The sequence below is a fragment of the Macrosteles quadrilineatus genome, unplaced genomic scaffold (assembly GCF_028750875.1).
Source record: "Macrosteles quadrilineatus isolate MER2022 unplaced genomic scaffold, UCM_ALF_1.0 Scaffold_9__3_contigs__length_116548681, whole genome shotgun sequence".
NCBI lineage: Eukaryota > Metazoa > Arthropoda > Insecta > Hemiptera > Cicadellidae > Macrosteles > Macrosteles quadrilineatus.
The window spans coordinates 106,098,749-106,121,346 of NW_026542602.1; the positions used below are offsets into that span (position 1 = coordinate 106,098,749).

General features: G+C 32.8%; 1 protein-coding gene across 1 annotated transcript in view; it reads right to left on the reverse strand.

Annotated features, from left to right (window-relative positions):
* Window positions 1–17,555: 17,555 nt before the first annotated feature.
* The window catches only part of LOC129004120 (diuretic hormone receptor-like), a 96,643-nt gene continuing 91,600 nt past the window's right edge, over window positions 17,556–22,598 (reverse strand). Inside the window, exons 9-12 of the mRNA XM_054432555.1 lie at window positions 21,075–21,203; window positions 19,881–20,066; window positions 18,431–18,591; window positions 17,556–17,911 (exon numbers count right to left, since the gene is read on the reverse strand). Coding sequence (XP_054288530.1) covers window positions 17,767–17,911; window positions 18,431–18,591; window positions 19,881–20,066; window positions 21,075–21,203 — 621 coding nt within the window. The 3' untranslated portion in view covers window positions 17,556–17,766. The remainder of the gene's footprint in view (window positions 17,912–18,430; window positions 18,592–19,880; window positions 20,067–21,074; window positions 21,204–22,598) is intronic.

Genomic DNA, 22,598 nt, shown 5'->3' on the forward strand with positions numbered 1-22,598 from the left:
TGAGTTCGTTTGGCTCTACAACCCGACCGATTTTCATGATTGAGGTCTCAAATTGAAGGTATTAACGCACAGATTTCACATCAAGCATCGGCATATAGTTGCCTACAGTCCCACTCGGCTTATACGTAAACAACATTTTTTCCCATGTATTTCTTATGGGAGTTAAATTTGGTTTTTCTATTCCGAGTTCGTTTGGCGCTTCTACCCACCCGATTTTCATGATTGAGGTCTCAAATTGAAGGTATGCACGCACAGATTTCACATCAAGCATCAGTATATATTTATCGACAGTCCCACTCGGCTTATACGTAAATTAAATTTACCCCCCATGTATTTCTAAAGGGAGTTAAATTTGTTTTTTTTTTTCTTTTCCGAGTTTCTTTGGCTCTTCTACACGTCCGATCTTCATGATTGAGGTCTTAAATTGGTAGTATGCACACATATATTTCACATCAAGCATCATCGTATATTTATCTACTTTATTACTTGACCAAAAAACATAGGTTTGATATATTTTTTAATTCGTATTTCAATTTAAATTGTACAGTATTTTACCATTTGTAATTATATAACCCTATATATTTTGGTCTAAGAACCTTCAGTGAAATACCGGCTTGCATTTAAGATATTAGTTATTCAAATCGGACGGTTTTCAAGCAAACGCAAGGTGATCATCCAACATAAAAAAAATGATAAGGTTTTTCTATGATTGAATATCAATAGCACCAGTATTGTTAACGTTTTTTTATATGTTTTAGACTCAAAATAATCAGTCAATTATAGGCTTTAATTTGAGCTATTGATCATTTGAATCAGTTAAGTTTAAGATACTGTATTACACAATCAAAAATAATAAATTTGATTATTTCTCGGATATGATATTTATTTTAACGCCGCAGTGCAGCATGGGTCCTTTAGTATAGATTTTTTAGTTTGATTTGATTTGATTAGTTGATTCCTGTGCGTAGGACGGGCCCACAGCAAGTTAGAATTTTAAAATGCAAGTATGGTGAAGTCATCAGATTGTTCTCAGTGACATGCAAGCAAATGAAATGAAACGAAGTGAGCAAAGTATTTTGCAAGTACTGTACTTGATGCTTTTGAACAATGCATTATTCTGCTTGAAGTTGAAAACCGTGATCAGAATTCCTAGATGTTCTGTTTATCAGCTAGAAGACCTGTACCCGAATTGGTGGAAGACAATTTACTCAATGTAGATAATCTAGAGAAAGCTGCATGCAAACAGATTAGTTGAGATAAGAGCAATAAAAAATATTTTTCTGGAGTTTTACTGCTGTCCCAGGAACGTGATATTAACATTGAGAAACTGATGACATACCCATTAGATCCAGTACCATGGGCATCAGCCACTGTCGATGGATGCCCAACCAAAACAGAAAAGGCCAAACTGCTCCATGCTTTGGAGAACAAGGGTATAGACGAACCTCTCAAGATTGAAGAATGTATGTATGTAATTGACGGTATGGCTTACTTTTAGGTTCTTACTAATATTCCAGAAACCTCTGGTGAACTAGCACAGATTGCCTTCAGCTGTTTTCCGAAATTCAGCAGGATCTATATATTAATAGGCAAGCATGTTTCTTTAAAACCTTTTTTCTCAGCTCGTGTGCATCGTAGGGAAAATCTACGCATACTGTTAGAAAGCTATTTTCCTGTAGGTGTGCAGAATCCCTTTATAAATTAAAATAGGCTCAAAAATAAGCACAAAAAATGAATTTAAAATTTTGAAAAATTTAACATGGATATTATGAGTTGCCATGCTGGTGACGAAATAACAACGAAATATAAACAGAAAATCAAAACAAATGGAAGAAACTTCAATCACATGTTCTATTCAAAGTGTGGAATGAAAATAAAGAAGTCTGTACATTAAATATTTTTGGTTGAGTTTCGACCACTGGACGACCTCTAGTATACTTTATTACGGATACCAATTTAGATGTATCTATTAAAAACATTGAAAGAGAGAAGGGGATTTGGAGAAACGTTTTTGTGAGAGGTCCAAAATCAAGATCCCATGGGATTGGAAAAATCCTAGCTAATGGTAAAAATAAGGAACAACGGGTTAACCTGCTAAATAATGAATGGTCTCAGCACAAATATGCATAAATGCAAACAAGCTTCAATACACGTTTCTAGGGTAATGTAAGGTTCTTTTTGGTGATATTTTGAAATGCACCCCCCACCCACAAACAGGGTTGCTAAGAGTAACTTAAATTTTTTTAAAGGCAACCCATATCAATCAGCACATTATTTTAAAGAGATTTAAACAAGAAAATTACTGTCGCAAATCCGACTTTGATATGAGGAAAACAAAGTTTTAGACGTTAATTTAACTGGAACCTTACATTCCAGTAAAAATTACGTCTAAAATTTCTCAATAAAATTTATTTAATTTAAATAGAATCTCTTAAAATCTATTTCCTAGACGTACTCGTTAAATCTAATGTTATTTAAATAGATTTAATTGAAAATCAATTCAGGCCAATTGCCAGAAATCCGCATTGCCTGCAGGTTTGCTGCAGCGGGGGTATTTTATTAACTTTTTTTATTTTCATTTAAAGCCTTTGAATACATACTAAAGAAGTCCATAAAAAAATATTGCACCAGTAATTAACGCAGGCTACCCTTTTGTAATTTAAATAAAACAGTTTTTAAATTTAACAGTTGTTTTTCTTTATTTTCCGGAATACGCTGTAATTTAAAAGAGGCAAACAACTGAATTCTCAATCTGGTAGGTAATACCAACAAAAAAAAGTATAAGTCATAAATTCCCACGGGGGGGGGGAGGGTTTCATATTGGTGGCTCATGGTCTATAAATAAACTCGCATTATTGCGTACGAAATCATAGGAGACGTTTTTGAAATCATTGTGCGCAAAAGCAACTCGTATTACAGTATACATAATAGTCAATGGTAATATCTATCTGAGACTGATAATTTGTGAGAAAGAAGGTAGTTGTCAACTAGTGCTGTAGTCTAGCGAGAATATACAGAACTCTTTCGTGTAGAGTTTCGTTGCAGTACACTGACTGAGTGGTATCGGTATGAGTATTGATAAAGATCGACGTGCATCACCTTTAAATATACTATGAAACAGAAATCAAAACGGATCATATTCAACGACATGAGGTATTTTAATTTTTCTGAACTGCTCATTATTTTATTTGCAATAGGATATGTATTAAATCTCTCCCTCTATAACCGTTAGAGATAGGGTAAATATTTGAAGAACTTAAAAATATATATTTTTGTGTGTTCTAAAACTTTTGTATGAACAACATTTTGTTTTCAAAAGGAACTATGTTCAAAAAAGGTAAAATTGGCCACCATTTCCCAATATAGTGGCTGTAGCACAGCGTGCACGAATGTTGGTTTTTAATATGTTGATAATGGGTACTATTAATACACAAGTGCAAAGTTTCCCCGTTTAGCGAGTTATTTAAACCTAAATCCTAATACGACTGGACTATAAGTAGTCTCATAAACCATCCTATAGTGTATGTAGCATTCTTATTGTAAATGTTATGAGGGTATGCAACATGACCTCCAAATCATCGAAAAATGTTATTTTAACTCATTAATACAGATTTTATTAAACAACTACCGTTATTTTTTGTCCGCCCATGCCTAATTGCTAGTACATCTACCATTCCCCTTTCTAGTTGATATGTTGATATATTGTTGTCTATATTTCTGTCTTATCTATATATATTAGTTGTATGAGTTGTTTAATATTTTCATTTCTTTGTATTTTGTGATATACCTCTTAAACTTGCTCTTGGGGCCTATACAAGCCTATATAAATGTACAACTCCATATCTATATTGTATAATTTCAAATCCATGTCCAACACCCATTCACATGTATATTCTCAAAATCGAGCGAGGTTTGTACGTGAACTCGGGCGTGCTCACGGCTCATGGCGCGCTCCCGGTCTATAGGCACTGCCGTGGCCACAGGCAAGCTCCTGCTCCTTGTCTCTAGTGGTAGCTCTTGATTGAGTCCTGGCTGGGAAACCTTTTGTTGAAGTAATTTTTTAATTAAAAAAAATGTTTAAAGTTACATTTTATAAATTAAAATTTCTAAGGTTAAATTTTATAAATTAAAATTTTTAAAGTTAAATTTTATAAATTAAAATTTCTAAAGTTAAATTTTATAAATTACAATTTTCCAAATTATAATTTTTTTTGTAATAATTTTTAAAAATTTCAAAAATTTTGAAAATTTCGAAAAGTCTATATATAGAGGTGGCATCAGCCCGAGACCTCATTCCTAAACATGAAGCCGTCATGTCAACACTGCTCCGTGTCGCACTCCACCAAAAGCAACCTGATTCGTCATTATAAGGTAATGCATCAAATGAATGTGAAACTGTGCAAGGTTTGTGATTTAATCTGTGATAGCTACATGGCTCTAAAGTCACACACATTACAAAGTCACAAGACTTGTAATTTTTGTAAGAAAAATGTTGTTGGACATTTTAGAAGACATATCAATTCTTGCAATAATTGTCCATACACAATGATAAAATTTGTTGGTGAATCAATTAGAGCTGACCTTGAAAACACTCTTAAGTCTTGTTCTCTGCCAATCAAATGGACGTTAGTTAGGAGAATTAAATTTATAAAATATTCAATGGATCAAAATGGAAAATTAGTTAATGAAAAAGAATGTATTGCAGATTTTAGAAGCCTTACTACCTTAACTATTGAGAAGGGAGATTTAAAGCCTCAAATTGAAAATGCACTTTTAAAGATTGATGCATCCATTCACAAATATCAAGCTCAAGGCAGTGGATGGATATATGAGCATACTAAATATTGGCAGCTGCATGTTTATAAGTATAAGCCCCTAACTCCAAAGTCATATATCCCCACACCAAAAAGTATTAAATTGACAAAAGCAGTTCTAAATATAAGAAATTTTGACAATAAATGTTTCATTTGGTCAATTTTAGCAGCTTTATATCCAAGGAATTGTATCAATGAAAGTGCTAATAGGGTCTCTAACTATACACCCTATGAAACACAGTTAAATATGACAAATATAAAATATCCCGTAAAAATATCTGATATAGATAAATTCGAAAGACAGAATAATATAAGTGTTAATGTTTTTGGAGTTGAAGACCAGAAATGTGTATATCCATTAAGAACAACCAAACTTAATAGTAGTAATACTCATATAGATTTATTATTATTACAAGAAGGTCGTAAATCACATTATTGTTTAATTCGTGATTTCGATAGGTTAATGCTCCACTCTACAAAAAATAACAATAAGAAGCATTTTTGCAAGTTGTGTTTGCAACATTTTTATACCAGCGATAAATTAGAACGTCATATAACATATTGTAAGAACTTTGATGCCCAACGAGTGGAAATGTCGAAACAAGATACATTACAATTTAAAAATCATAAATATCAACTAAAAGCCCCATATGTAATTTATGCAGATTTTGAATGTTTCGTAAATTCTAATATACATACTCCATCTGGATTTGCATTTGTTGTAGTAAAAGATTCAAAAATTATTTCTGAAGAGTTGTACAGTGGTGCAAATGTTATGGATGTGTTTTTTGAAAGATTATTTCAGACTTATGATTATATTAAAAGTCAAATGGCAATATATATTCCCCTAGTAATGACTCCAGAGCAAGAGGTGTCTTTCCAAAACTCAACACATTGTCATATTTGTGAAAAGCCCCTATATTTTGATAGGGTGAGAGATCATTGCCATTCCTCTGGCCAATACCGTGGAGCTGCCCACAATGATTGTAATTTAAACTATAAAGTAACAAAGAAAATACCAGTATTCTTCCATAATTTGAAAAATTACGATGGACATTTAATAATGCAACACTTGGGAAAGTTTAATAAACATAAATTAAATTGTATAGCTAAAGATATGGAAAAATATATATCATTCTCTGTTGATGATTTAGTATTTTTAGATTCATACAACTTTCTGTCCCTTCCATTATATAAATTGGCTTCCAATTTGAACACATTTAGATTCATACAAAATCCACTACTACAACGTAAAGGTGTATATCCCTATGAATATATGACGGGACCAGATAAGTTCGCAGAGTCTCTACCCCCAATTGAAACATTTTACAGTTCTATAACTAAAGAACATATCTCTCCCAATGAATATGAACATGCTAAAAATGTATGGACCCATTTTAATATACATAATTTACAAGAATATCATGATTTATATCTTAAAACAGATGTATTGCTACTGGCTGATGTGTTTGAGACATTTAGAGACCTGTGTTTAAAAGATTACAAACTTGACCCTGTACATATGTATTCACTTCCTGGACTTACATGGGAGGCCTGTCTTAGAATGACAGGAATAAAATTACAATTATTCGAAGATGTTGACATGCATTTGTTCATAGAAAGTGCGATCAGAGGAGGAGTCAGTATGATTTCTACACGTTACGCTAAAGCAAATAATAGATATATGGGTGAACACTATGATCCCAATCAAGAGAGTGTCTATTTAATATATTTAGATTGTAACTCACTATACTCTACAGCAATGTGCGAGCCACTGCCTGTGGATGGATTCAGTTGGACTAATGAGATATACTACAAATATAATCAAAATGATGAGTTTGGATACATTTTAGAAGTTGATTTAAAATATGATAAAAGCTTACATGATTTACATAATGACTATCCATTAGCACCAGAGAAAATGAATGGCAAATTAATACCTAATTTAAATGACAAAACTAAATATATTTTACATTATAAAGCATTACAAAAATATGAGGAATTGGGTTTGGTTGTTACAAAATACCATAGAGTTTTAAAATTTAGACAGTCTAAATGGCTTGCACCCTATATTAATTTTAATATTGAAAAACGAAAATGGGCTAAAAATGATTTTGAAAAAGACTTTTACAAATTGCTAAATAATAGTCTCTTTGGTCGAACAATTATGAATCAACGCAAGTTTCGTGATATATATCTCAAGGATGAGTCACTATTAACAAAATATGTCACTAATCCAAGGTTTGACTGTAGCAAAAAGTTTGATAACAATTTACATGCTATACATTTAAATAAATTAGTTGTAAAGTTTAATAAACCAATATATTTAGGCATGACCATTTTGGATATCAGTAAAGTAATAATGTATGATTTCCACTATAATTATATGTCAAAATTTAAGAACAAAAGATTTCTAATGACAGACACTGATTCTTTAATGTATTCTATAGTTACAGAGGACTTTTACAAGGAAATAGAATGTGACTTGCACTATTTTGATACCTCTGGATATAGTAAAGACCATTTCTTATACTCTGATAAAAATAAAAAAGTCACAGGCAAGTTTAAAGACGAATTAGATGGTCATATTATGTATGAATATTGTGGTTTAAGACCAAAGTTATATTCTTACATTCCTCTAAAATGGTTATATGAAGAAGACAAGCAAGCTTTAGAGGTGAAGAAAGCTAAAGGAGCTGATGGTGCCACAGTTAAACATCTCCTAAGACATCATCATTATTTGAACTGTCTTGCAACTGGGCAAGATTACTATGAGAATGTGACAAGAATTAAATCTACAAATCATCATCTTCACACCTTAACCATGAACAAGAAAGTACTATCATTTGACGATGACAAGAGGTTTATTCTGGAAGATGGTATCAATACTCTTGCGTTTGGTCATTATAAAATTGATGTTCAAAATGTGTAGATATAAAATAAATACAAATGTTAAAAAACTCCAGTCTTTTATTTATTTACCCATACCATCCTCTTGATAGAATTGGTCAAACATAAATCTATATTTGCCATTATTCTTTGACCTTTCTTTGTCTATTACGAAAAAGCCATATTTAGTTTTATCCCAACATTGGTGGCAGAGATTTTTAAATTGGTCAAATGAAAAGTCATTACCAACATGATTGTGATATACATGTTTTAAATTTAAATCATCTTGTTTGAATAATATCAGGAAATTTACATTATCACGTAAATGTTTGTGTACTTTGCTGTAAGATTGACACAAGTAAAAACAGTTAATATTTTTATGTCGACCCATTGAGAAAAATTGTGTAATATTTGGACTATTTATGTCATCAAATACAACAACTGACTGTGATTTTACATCATTTGGTGTGATTTCACAGTCAGTAAACGTGTGTAATTTCACTTCATCACACAAACTAAATATTTCAATTATTTTTTTATATTTTTCTTGTTCTAACGATTTGGATATTAAATATAAGTTTGTAAATTTTAATCCTTCCTTTCTTACAATTAAATTGTAAATTACAACCGTCTTCCCACTTCCACTTGGACCGCAAATAACACATCGAATATTGGTAGGAAATAGACCCAACTTCTTTGGTATATTTTCCTTAGTATGTACTATTTTAAATTTGTGTTTTTGTTGAATAAAAGACATTTTTTATATAATAAAAATGGTAAAAAATGTTAATAAGAAAACATGTAAAAAGGGCAAAGGTTTATTCCTAAAGCCTTACAGGGGTCGAGGGTTATTGAATACTCTTATAAATAACCTTCCATTCCCACTTCACATACCATCATATCGATACTGTGGACCTGGAACGAATACACGTGAGAATCTAGCTAAAAATGTACCTCCAAAAAATAAACTAGACTCTTATTGTAAAGAGCATGACATATTCTACATGAATAATCCCGATACCGCTGCTCGGAACAAAGCAGACATGAGATTAGCAGACTTAGCTTGGACTAGAGTTACAGCCAATGATGCAAGTCTTGCTGAAAGAGCTGCTGCTTATGCCGTGACAAATTTGATGAAGGCAAAAGCAAAGATGGGAATGGGATTAAAATTTAATAAAAAAGATGGACAACTACCAGCTGTTAGAGGCCGCAAAAGACGTGCCTCACTTCAGAGGGGTGTACCTAAAAAACGAGCTAAAAAATCTAACACCAAGAGTAAAAGAGTGCGGAATAGTTAATTTAGACAGTTCATCTGGCACACATTGGACAGCTTATCGTAAAAATAAAGATATTGTAATTTATTTTGACCCATTTGGAATCCAACCTCCAAAAGAAGTAATTAAATATTTTGAGGGATATAAAATCTACTATACAACTGATCAAATACAAGATTTAAATAGTTCTATTTGTGGAATTTTATGTTTATCATTCATAAAAAATATTTCTTTATAAAAATGGATTCATTTACTATAACATTTTCGGGTACAGAGTCAGAGCTAAAGTCAGTGTTCTTTCCTCCCATAGAATTAAATGATGATTATGTAATTGGATTAGTAGATTTTCAAAGTTATAATTCTATATTTAATGTGAAAAAACCTCTAAATACTTTAACATATTACAAAGTAGAGAAAATAACATTACCAAAAGGAGAGATCTCTGTCGATGATTTAAACCAGTTATTAAATGGCAAACTTAAAGTTATAATAGATAAAAATGGAGAAGCATTAATTAATACTAAATCCAAACTTTTATTTAAAGGGCTTATTCCAAAATTAAATCAACTTAAAGGCAACAAATTAACCATTAGAGAAGGTGATGATGTTTTCTATTATGACCACAATGTTCCAGTTACAATAGAAATTTCTGAAGGAACATATGAGGTGGTTGAGCTTGCAAAGGAAATTCAAAAGCAAGTCCCAGACTTTTTCCTTACAGCTAATAATAAAACTATGAAAGCGACATTACTTTCTAGCCACGTGTTTGATTTTACAAAACCATGTTTAGGATCTGTTTTATTGGGATTTAAAGGTGTTTCTACTCCTGGTGTTCAGTTTGAATCTACAAATAAAATAAACATTAATAATGTAAATGTGATTAGAGTAAAATGTAATATTGCAAACGGGTCCTATTTAAACGGAAACAAATCACACACCATACATAGCTTTTATCCAGAAGCTCCTCCTGGCTACAAAATTATTGAAGTTCCAAGAAATATTATATATTTTCCTGTAAATAAGAGAAGTTTAGATGTTGTCAGTATTACATTTGCCGATCAACACGACAAGGCAATTGACTTTAACGGAGAAGAAACTACAATTACTTGTCATATAAAAAAGATATGAGAATTTATAAGAATTTATCTATAAGTGTGCAAAATGCTAGGTTCCTAAAGTCAATAGGACTAAAGTTAAAATTTTCTATTAATAAAAATGGAAGATTTTCTAGACGTTACAGGGAAATCCCAATTCGACGATAGTGTGGTTAAAATTACAAATCACTCCTATGTTCCCCACAATACTTTAGCAATAAATAATTCTGATGAAATTCGAATATGTATTAATAATCAAGATTTGCTAACTCTCCCATGTAGAAGTTATCTGTATATTAAGGGAGAAATTGAAAATCATGATAAAGGTCATTTTATAAATAATGCATTTGCGTTCTTATTTGATGAAATTAGATACGAAGTTGCAGGTAAAGAAATAGACATTGTAAGAAACCCAGGAATTTCTAGTCTTATGAAAATATTGAGCTCTTACAATAAAACTACTAAATTGTCAAATGTAGCATTTGATTCTGACACGAATTTAAAAGAGTTCCATAAAGGTGGCAAGTTTAGTACTTGTTTACCATTAGAACTGTTAATGGGTGTATTCGAGGATTTTAATAAGGTATTAGTAAATGTCAAACAAGAATTGGTGTTGAAAAGATCAAAAAATGATTTGAATTGTATATTAACAACTGCTAGTGCTCCAGCCAGTGGCACTGCTGATACGATTCCTAAAATTACACTTAACTCAATTCAATGTGTGATGCCACATGTGATACCATCAGATGGAGAGAAGTTACAATTACAAAAGATGTTATTACAAAATAAAAATTTGCAAATTGCATTTAGAAGTTTAGAGCTGCACGAACTTCCTTCATATCCCAATACTACAAGACATACATGGTCAGTAAAGACATCTTCAAGTTTAGAGAAGCCTAGGTATATTATATTTGGTTTCCAAACAGCTAGGGATAATAGTGCACGAAAAAGAACTGATGAATTTGATCACTGTAAATTAAAAAATCTCAAAGTATTTCTAAACTCTGAATATTATCCTTATAGTGATTTAAATCTCGACTTTGAAAATGGAGATGTCTCTAAAGCTTATGAGATGTTTATGAGGTTTAGAGAGACTTACTATAATACTATCCCAGATCCTATGATTAGTAGGGCTGAGTTTATGAAGAAATATCCACTAATTGTAATAGACTGTTCTAGACAGAACGAAACAGTGAAGGAAGGAATTGTTGATATTAAATTAGAGATTGAAACTGCAGAAAATGTACCAGCAAATACATCTGCATATTGTTTGATAATACATGATAAAGTGTTTGAGTACAATCCTTTGTCAAATGAGATAAATAAAATGTAAATAAAAGATGAAAAACATTCAACAAGAATTGGTTGACTCTGCAAATCAAATACGAGAGAAATATAGAGCTTTAAAACGTGGCAAGTTTCTAGAGGCTGAAGAGAGGTTCCAAACATTCCAACCTTTACTAGAGCCATTACAAGAGTTAAAAAAAATCACATCAGAGAGGCCTCGAATGGAGATTCTTCCAATGACTCCATCTAGAATATCAATGATACCAAGATTACAACCATTACAACCATTACAGCAATCCACCCCACAGAAATTAGATTTTGGTCTTTTAGCATCAGACTATTTAGGAAATTACCTCAGTAAAAGTAGTATGACAGACACTACATATGGTATTAGACGAGAAGCAAATAAATTTTTTATTGGAAATAAGGAAGTTGATATTGCCAATGATGATGTTACAGTTGCAAATAAAACCTACAAGGGGACAAAAGGTTTATGGGAATTGTTAACGTTAAAAGAACCTGAGAACTATACTCAGACTGATTTGCAAAATTATAAAGAGATTTTGGAAGCTACAAATGGGCATTTAAAGAGTTACAAAGATGGTGCACCAATTTCAAGTAATAGACATACTAAATATCTTAATATAATTAAACCTCTTTTTAAATCTGTTGGTGAAGGTTTGAGACAAGTGACTGGTAATAAAATAGACTATATTTATTGGGATGATCCTAATGAGCTTGTAGATAGGTTAAGACTTCTTTGGCTAAGTCGCCAAGCCGGTAACTCTGGAGTGGATAATGAAATAGATTCCATTATTGAGGAATTGAGAGAAAGTGGAATTATTTATTAAATAAAAATATGTTTATAGATAAATTTTATCGTTTATATAATCCATATAATAAGCCTGCAGAACCCAGGGCTAGTAGTGAACCTACTTTAAATTTACAAGATGATAGTTGGAATGGTTTAAACCGTAAAATTGGTAATGTTAAAGATGGGGAGATGGTAGAAGATGTATCAACTTTGGGACAGACATTAACTAGAAAAGGTGATGTCTTTTTACAAGGTAAAACTAAATATGAGTTTTTAGAATCTAAGAATAAAAATTGGAATGCTAAAAAACAGAAAATTACTAATGTGGAAAAGGGTGAAAGTTTAGATGATGTGCCCACTTTACAACAGACTTTAATACGAAAAGAAGATGGTAAATTTGTACAAGACAATAATAATTATGAATTTTTAGAATCAGAAAATGATGTTTGGAATGCTAAGAAACGGAAAATTACTAATGTGGAAAAGGGTGAAAGTTTAAATGATGTGCCCACTTTACAACAGACTTTAATACGAAAAGAAGATGGTAAATTTATACAAGATGATAATAATTATGAATTTTTAGAATCAGAGAATGGTGTTTGGAATGCTAAGAAACAGAAACTTAGCAATTTGATAGAAGGTACAGATAGTAAGGATGCTGTGAATGTTTCACAAGTTCCAAAAATGGAAGCAGGCTATTGGGATTTTAATAATAAAAGGTTAGTACGTGTAAAACCCGCCGTTGATGACACTGACTGTGTTACAAAAGAACAGACTATAACTTTTGATAAAAAAGAAAAATGTTGGGATGCCAAAAAACAATTTATAAGGAATCTGCCAAAGGGGGAATATTTAGATGATATTTGTTTAATGTCACAAGCTATGTATTATGATGGATCAAAATTTGTATATGCAGGAAGAAAATTTAATTTGATGGAATACAATCCTGATTTATTAGTTGCCGACCCTACATCTTTGAGTGGATTTAAGTATATAGATAATAGACCATATATACCAGAAAACTATGTATTTAAAAGAATGGAAGATAATCTATTGATTGGGGCTAATGGTAATATATTTACAGTACAAAGAAAGAGTGATGTTATAAAAAATGAATGAAATTGCATACGAACTTCATAAGCCTGCAAGAAAGAATTTCATTAGAAGGTCTTTTAAAGTATTAGGTATAAACGAAACTGTACAAATAGATTTAATTGATATGCAAAACTATGCTAGAGAGAATTCTGGCAATAAATATATTTTAACTTTAATAGATACATTTTCTAAAAAAGCTTATGCTGCTCCACTAAAGAATAAGACGGGTTTGGTGGTTACAGAAGCCATTAAAACCATTCTACCAATGGGGGTTAAAAACATTCAATCTGACAATGGAAAAGAATTTTTTAATCAATATTTTAGCAAACTAATGAAACAATTAAATATTAATCACTATCACACTTTTTCTACAACTAAGGCTGCAATTGTGGAGAGGTTTCAGAGAACTTTAAAGAATTGGTTATATAGGGAATTTAGTGCTCAGGGAAGTTATAAATGGTTGGATTTACTTCCAAAGTTAATTCGAAAATATAATAATAAGGTGCATAGATCTATAGGTATGAAGCCTAACCAAGTAAATATTAAGAATAGTAAATATGTGCATGAGAGGTTGACTTCTAAAGTAGTGCAAGTTAAAAAACCAAGATTTAAGGTAGGTGATAGTGTGAGGATTTCCAAGTATAAACATGTTTTTAGTAAAGGTTACACTCCGAATTGGACAGGGGAACTATTTACAATAGCAGAAGTTAAGAATACAAAGCCTGTGACTTATATCTTGAAAGATGAAAATGGCAATATAATCAGGGGAGGCTTCTATACAGAGGAGTTGTTAAAGACCAAGTATAAAGACATGTATTTGATAGAAAAGGTAATTAGGAGGAAGGGTGATTTATTGTATGTCAAATGGCTTGGATTCCCAAGTAGCCAGAACTCATGGATTTCCACTAAGGATGTCCAAGGGAGCACGCCGTGAGCCGTGAGCACGCCCGAGTTCACGTACAAACCTCGCTCGATTTTGAGAATATACATGTGAATGGGTGTTGGACATGGATTTGAAATTATACAATATAGATATGGAGTTGTACATTTATATAGGCTTGTATAGGCCCCAAGAGCAAGTTTAAGAGGTATATCACAAAATACAAAGAAATGAAATTATTAAACAACTCATACAACTAATATATATAGATAAGACAGAAATATAGACAACAATATATCAACATATCAACTAGAAAGGGGAATGGTAGATGTACTAGCAATTAGGCATGGGCGGAGAGTTGGCCCAAAAACCTCGCGCCCCAAAAAACGGCAGCGACAAACTATACTACTATACACCGCTGGAGATGAGAAGCATGGGCCGGGAGCGCGCTTGAGTTCTGCTGCAAATCTCACATGATTTGAAAATATATGTTGATTTGTAATGTTAATGAAGTTGTACAGTAGTATAGGGGATGTATAGGCAAAGATCAGGATTTTTGGTTTTGGTGGCCAAAAAATGATCCCCATGTTATTCTTATGGGGAAAAACGCCCCAAGTGCCTTAATATTCTTCTATTGCCACTACTATTTTGCTCAAAATATGTTCATAAACAAGCAAACTACAACAGTTTATTATTCTCCATAAGAATAACATGGTGATTTTAAATTCACAAATTTTTGTATTTTCTTGAGTTTTTTCTAATATGGTTTGGTAAGTTTCCAATTTCTTGCGGGGTTGTATTGAAGACTAGCTGAGAACTACGGATATGCTAGGGCAAGTGGTTTTGTGAAGGCTGAGGTGAATGCTATTTCATGTAACTAGCTATTTCTTACAAAGACTGGGAAATTTAAAGTTATTTTTAGTCAAACTAACGATTGGATCAATGTTTTTGAATTTGTTTGAATAATTAACTTGTTTACAGTACTGTTAAAATAGGCTTTAAATATGGTTGATTTCGATGATAATTTGTTGTTTCGTAAATATATTACTTGAGCATCATTGCTATTGCCTCAAAAAACTGTTCTATAATTTAAAACTATATATTGTACACATTTGGGTAGAATAGTCTCGCTAAATGAAACTTAATGTCGTCTAAGTCATTAATGGACTTTCTAAAATTAGTAATCAGTGTAATTTTTCCTAAAAACAGTAAATAATTTAGCGAACAGAATGTCGAAGGATGCATTCTGCCTTTAAACCCGAGGAAATACTTAAACTGAAATAGCTATAATAACCTGATATACTAAACTTTAATTATTGTAAGTATATTTCTTCTGACGTGTAGCTAAACCATGAATAGTTTAAATGAACAAGACCAAAAAGTAACTAAATACACTTCATATATGTTCAAATAATCCATTATACTATATCAGTTTTCGGAACAACGAATCAGTCACAAGGTAATTTCCCATTTTTGTTCTTGAGAATTATTGTGATTTTTGTACAATTAACTTTTTATGGAGTAAATGATTTTCGTTTTGAAATAAATATAATTATTCCAGTTGTTAAACTTGTAAAAATATTTCAATTCATTCGTAGTTTCTCTGATCCTCCAAATTCTTGTGGGTAGATAAAAAATTTAACAAATTTGAACAATTTTATTACAAAAAATATATAATTAAAATACAGTGAAAATACATACAATACATTCACATCACGTATATCTAACCTACATACAATACAATACAATTTACAGATTAAAAAGATCTAAGCTAGCACATTATTATAGCACCATTTAAGAGTATTTACAAACAATTTTAGCCGCCTAAAAAGGCGTCTGTAGTTAAATTTTGAGGGAAGTATTGCTTGGTTGCATCGGATTAAGATATTTACATTTCTGTGTTCTGCTATGTACGCATGAACAAACATTTTTTTGTTATTAATGTTGTAAATAAAAATTCGAGGAACTGTTGATAGCATTGTATCCAATTTACAAAGAACTTAGAAGCTTACATGGATTGAACATCTTCAAGTACTGTAATCAATATTTCTGTAAATAATAATTGTTTGCAATATTATGTGACATACGTCTGTAGTAAGCAGTACAGTGCCGTAACAACGAGACTGAATGTATAGTGTTGTCGTTTTGGTTTTATTTAATTCTTCGGAAAAATATTTTGGTGAAGAAATATATCTATTCAGCATTGCCTCCAGGATTGATTTATGATAAATTAAATATGTTTACGTCGTCATTCCTGTGGAAGCTTTGAGCATCGTTGAATTTGTCCGAGACTACAGTAGGGATTGACGACGTAAGGTGCGTAAACCTATTTAATTAATTTGTTAGAAATATATATTTTTTTACGCAAGGCAGAACATTGTTCAATGCCTTTGTCACTGTATGAAGACAATGGTTGTATTTATCCATTGTGTCTATCTACGTCAGTTGCATTTATAACGGTTTTTGTAAGGTTCAAAATCCTGGCCTTGTTTCTGATATTGTTGCAATCATATAAGATTTTACTAAAACACGATAAACCATGGCACAATCTCTCTACCCTTAACTGTAACATAATATTCCGATCAGCCGGTATTAAGAAATGTATAAAATGCTAGTTAATTTATATTAGAAGCTTCAGTTTCAGGTTGGGTTCAAAAGTAGAAACACTACAACTAATAGAAGTTAAAAGATGAAAGTTTTTAACTTCTCTAGTTATGCGTTACACTTTAGTCGCTGTTCTACATTTATTACTTGCAGTTATCACTGCACGTATTTTAAATGTAGTTGAACGTGAAGCTGTGCTTCACATCAGTTGTGCATAGCTTTAGAGTTGAAGCTATGTACACAGTTCAGACCAGTTTTGCCACTTTCATAGTTCCCCTATATTAGATGCAGATTGTGTTGCATCTGAAGGTACAATGTAGCAGTTTGAGTTGTTCAGTATCTGCTTCGGATTCGTCTAGATTTGGAGTTACAACTCCGTTTAAAATCCAGACTGTATGCCAGTTTGTAGTAGGACATGCTGCTGATTCAATTGATGTTCCACCTATTGCTTAAAATGTTACAGTTTAGTTACCTACTCTAGCTATACAGTCTTAGCTTCAAGTTTGAGTAGCTTGAGTTAAAGCTATACTCACAGGTCACACTGTAGCTATGAGTATAGATACTTCAGCCGTTTATATTTAAACTGAAGCTACATATTACAGTTGAATTAGGTTACGACTAGTTACAATACCTAATTCGGAACACAGTTCAGACTGTAACTACTATTGTAGTTACACCTGTAGTAGTTGCATGTTGTGTTCTAGATAGAACAACTGTCAACAGAAAACGTATGGTAGTATGTTTTCTGTGCTTAGGTTCAGAATAACTGTAACAGTGGTGGATTATAGTGTAACTTTGGCTATGTTCACACATCGTACTTTGGCTGTGGTTAAGAGTTACTCTGCTTCAGCTGGAGCTACAATGTTAGACTAGTTACTCCCACAATCGAAGCCACCCTGATCAAAATCTCAGATGTACATTCGCGTAACTAGAGTTGAGGTATTGTTGAAAGATCAAACAGTAGCTGCGTTTGTAGTTTCAACTGTAGTAGCAGCTGTTTCAGTTACAACTGGAGCTACAGCTGATTCTCTCCATGAAGTAATGGCGGGCCCTCGCTGTAGGAGCCGTTGGTTCGACTATGTCCCAGGACCGTCATAGTCGTAGCCTCACTGACACTCATCTGCCGTTTACGTTTGAAGAACTTGCTCGGCTCAAATAACCTGTGAAATGAGAAACGTTTACAGTGGTGTTCTACAGAATACCTGCAAACCTTGAAAATAAATCGAAATTGTGATTAAAGAGAAGTTGAACCTTTTTAACAGTAAAAGACTGTTCGTTTAAGGTGTAATTTAATCTTAAGCAAAGTGATAAACATGTAACGAAAACAGGCCATTTCACAGTAGTGTAGCGAAAAAGTAGTTTGACGTATTAATCTGAAGATGGGCTAAGCTCATCACGTAACAGTGTGTAATAATATTCAACGTATTACTTTGACAGCAGCACTGTATACCTTCAACTATTAAATTTAACCTCGTTAAATGAAATTTAAGAAGTCTTAAACCAACTTAACGTTGTACAACATTGAGCAGGAATACACGAATATGGTACCTATTTTTAAAGCGACTGTTTCAATGTAAATAGCTCCTCTCAATATTACAGAACTATATAAAACTTATGCAACACAGACAGTAGACAGTAGACCCAATACTGCTGTGGCAGATTTCAATCACGTGACAAACCTTATGTTCTCCTGCTGCGTGGACGGAGACCACTCTTTGCTGGTGGAGTAGCGAGGCCCCATATTCAGATCTCGAGCCTCCTTCCACTGGGCCAGGTGGTGCCTCAATGTGTTCTGTACCTCACTGTTGAGAAAACAGTAGAGGAGTGCCACCAGGAACCCCTGCAACATAACAAGTATACTGTAGACACCAAAATGTAAGGTATTTTTCTGTTTGGTGAATGTAGAGTTCGGTAAGCATAACCTCCTTCCACTGGGCTAGGTGGTGCCTCAACGTGTTCTGTACCTCACTCTTGTGTGTACAGTGATGGCACACAAGGAACCCCTGCAAGATATCAAGTATACTGTAGACTCAAAAATTTAAGGTATTTTTCTGATTGGAAACAATAGTGAAAGAGTAACCACTAACCATAAACCTATATCAACACCACCAAGAACCCAGAACAACTAGTATATAGTAGTAAGCCTGATAATGAGATTTTTAATTGCTAGAACCTCATTAATACTGCAAAGTTAAATTAATTTTTAATTTTGTGTAGTTTTGATGTAAATAGATCCAATAGAGAGTAGGCTCTACTGATTTGGTAGACATATCCAAATTTGCTTCATAGTGCAGCTCCTTTGTCTGCTTGCAGCTTCAAAGGAGACCCAAATCCCCTATCATGGTGTTATCACCAGACAAGCAACGCTTGGATAAATATTGGGTATTTTTGAAATGTTAATCACCTATCAATTGAAAACGTTGTTTTAAGTGCGGTGATTTAGACCCTTTATATCTATAAAGTGTCGTTGTTAATTGTGAATTACAAAGACAAAATAGACGAGTTACCATACGGAGCTAAACATATCACTCTTTTACCATAGATGCAGTAATATTATTCTATGATTTTACTTACCTAAAGAAACCCCTATGTTAGGTTTATCAGTCAGAGCCGCTATCATATTTAAGAACAAAAGCGATGGAGATACAAAAGAGAGAAATATCTTGATCATACAGTTGGTAATCTCAAATAATCAATAACATTTTCTTAAATGAATCTCATTGTGATTTGGATTTCTTCTAGAAGGGGGAGGGGTTCCGGGATTGAAACAGTTTTCAGGTGCATGGAAGTCTGGCATGGGAGTAGGAGATTGGTCATGTAGTAGTGATGCTAAGTGCCGGACTATGAATAACCTGTTAATGTTTGTCATGTTATCCTTTCTTCGTAGGCTAATCCTAGACTTAATAACCTTGGAACACAGCTGAACAAGGCGTTGTGAAAGGGGGCTCGTCTTTTGACTTATTTAATATTTATTTCAAGATAAATTTGTGGAGAATCGTTTAAACGAAATTTTGCAGCTACTAAATACATTAGTCAAATAATTATTTTACACCTGTTTAAATTATTTAGACTTCGGACACGTCAAGACTTAAAACCTAATCCCCGCATGTTTTCGTGTGATCCTCCTACCTGTATTGACAACAAGAGGGCTCGCACGTTGTGATAGTAGCTTGCTAAGTGATCCTCTGTGGGAGCGTCAAGGAACAGAACATAAGTGACTCCCAGCAGTGGGATCAGCACCAGCAGTGCCTTGGTGGCCTTGCGGTACTGCTGAGTCTCCGCATTAGTGGCTGATCTCAGCTTGGTTATCAGCACCTGTATCAGAAAATTCATACTTATCAGTCTTATCACTATTGGGTAGAAACATTGAGTGACCTATAAATTCATTTGCATGAACTACAACAACATGGTGATATTATTAGTGATATTGTGATGTTCTTGTTTTTAGAGTTTTCCTAGAAACCAATACTTATTAATAGTAAATAAAGTGAACCAGATAGACACACTGTCTGAAAAAAGAAGGCTGTCGCCTAAAGAGCGTTTATCGACTAAATTCTCACGGGTCGCGAAGGATAGGAAGAACAAACCAATCCTTGTTTCTCCTGGTTGGAGCTAAGTTAGTTAAAAATAGGGTGAATTTAATCATGTTGTTTTGCGTGATCTAACTAACAACATAGGCCACAATGTATGTCCAAGCCCAGAAACGCTTATATGCGACAATATCATTGTATCAGTTCAATTCATTTCTTGTTCCTTTACTACATTTAAAATTGTTTTACTGTACATTATACAATTGATGTGTCGAACTATTGACAGTAATGCAACAACCAAACCTAAAAATAAATTAATTGATAAATAATTTCGATCTATGCAATTATGTACTTACAATCGAAATTTACAACTATTCTCAACAGCTGACTTTTACACCAAAGGGACTAAAAAGGCTTTTTGCTCCCTAGGGAGTAAAAATACTATCTTAGACCCACAACGTAGGCATAAAAATTCAGTTTTTCTACAGTATGACGACAATTAAGAAAGGAACTTAGCACGTTATGTGGACTTAATCTCTCAAAATAAGAGAGGAACTGACGATCACATGTACTACAGCTTTACCATACTATGTGTAAACCACACGCATTAGCAGGCTTCAAAATTAAAAATTTTATTAGAAGCCTCCTCGCAGTATTAAATATAAACAATATTAGCAAATAATCTACCAACATGAAATACTCAAACTGTGAAAATATTCGTTAAATATCTCTTTTCCAAATAATGGTAGAATTGCTAGTTCTAAAATTCACTAAGCCGTGTTAGGAAACATACCCACATGATACTACAGAGGAAGAATATGTTTAGGAGGAGGACAGAAAGCATCGGTCCCTGATATATCCAGTCATACACATCAGGCACCAACATGGAACATTGAGGCATCATGGCAGAGATCAAGCGTGCCTGGGAACACCAGAAATCGCAATATATAATAATGTATATTTATTCTTTAGAAAGTAAACAATCAAACTTAGAACTAAAACAATAGAATAGTGTTCATTACAAAAGTACTAAATGTAGAATTTTCCGCTGCGCACCCAAGGCCTATGTGTAAAGCAGAATCAATACACCATGAAGAGAGTTCTTCAGTATTTTGTGAAACCATAACGCTAATGATCAAATTTCAATAAATGTGTGTTTAAAAATGGTAATGTACTAAGATTTATTGATTTTAAGGAAAAGAAAGTTGGAAATTTATAAAACCGCACAACAAGTATAGTTACGAACTAAAAATTAAAATGGGAATAATCGTATCAATGAACTGGCTACTATCGATTGTATTGGGACTTAAAAAAGCTTATTTTTTACTACTAAATAAACTCCAAAAGAAGTTGTACCAAATTGGTATTTAAGTAGGGACGCTAACTGATTGTATTGACCTAATAAGTATGAGGATGATTGAAGTGCCTAATCGATAACGAACTAAGAGTACAGTTGATCAAATATTTTTCTTACATATAAAAAAGACAGTAAACATTAACAGTGGGTGAAGCATTATATGTACATAGTAGTACATAATTTATAATTTTATTTAATGCCCTTTTGATCAAATTTTAAGTTTTACTTAACATTCATGTATTCATACATGTATTCAATTGTGGGTTCAACCTTTAGATGGATTATGTTCTTGTATCCTTCAATTCTACATCGATTTAATATTTTATTGCTATACTCTAAAATATTTTTCATAATTGTGAACTCTAATAAAATATACCGAAGTAAAAGTTCTCTGTGATGTCAATATACCCTGTTTAATAGAGTGAACGGATTTTGAACTAAAAAAAAAAAACATACACATATTTAGAATCCCAGTGCTTTAAAGTGTTTCTTTACACATTTCTTTCACAGCCATTGTCAGTATCTAGCGACTTCTAATGGTTATCCGTGTCATCAAATCAAATCTACTGCCAAACGTGTCGCCCTTTCCTCGCAGGGGCTTAAACGCGTCCAGAGTGGTTTAAACAGATAAGTTAAGTGTGAATAGGCTCTGATTTTCAATAGGCATGTTGTGGTAAGGTTTTAACAACGGCCTTGGTTTAACAGCATATAAAGAACCCTATCAGAGTTTTGACACGCCAAAATTTCATTGTTTACGCACAATATGACGCTTAGTTAATCTATTCAACGGTTATTGCACATTACTGTAGAACAATGTACACTGTGCGATGGAGCCGCCACTACGTCACGTTTATATTGATATACTGCTACAGTATGTGTTACTTTTCAAACAAAGATTGTATAATCTTCAAGAAAACTGGTAATATTGGAATTAATATTTGAGGTCTTTCGCCAGCTATG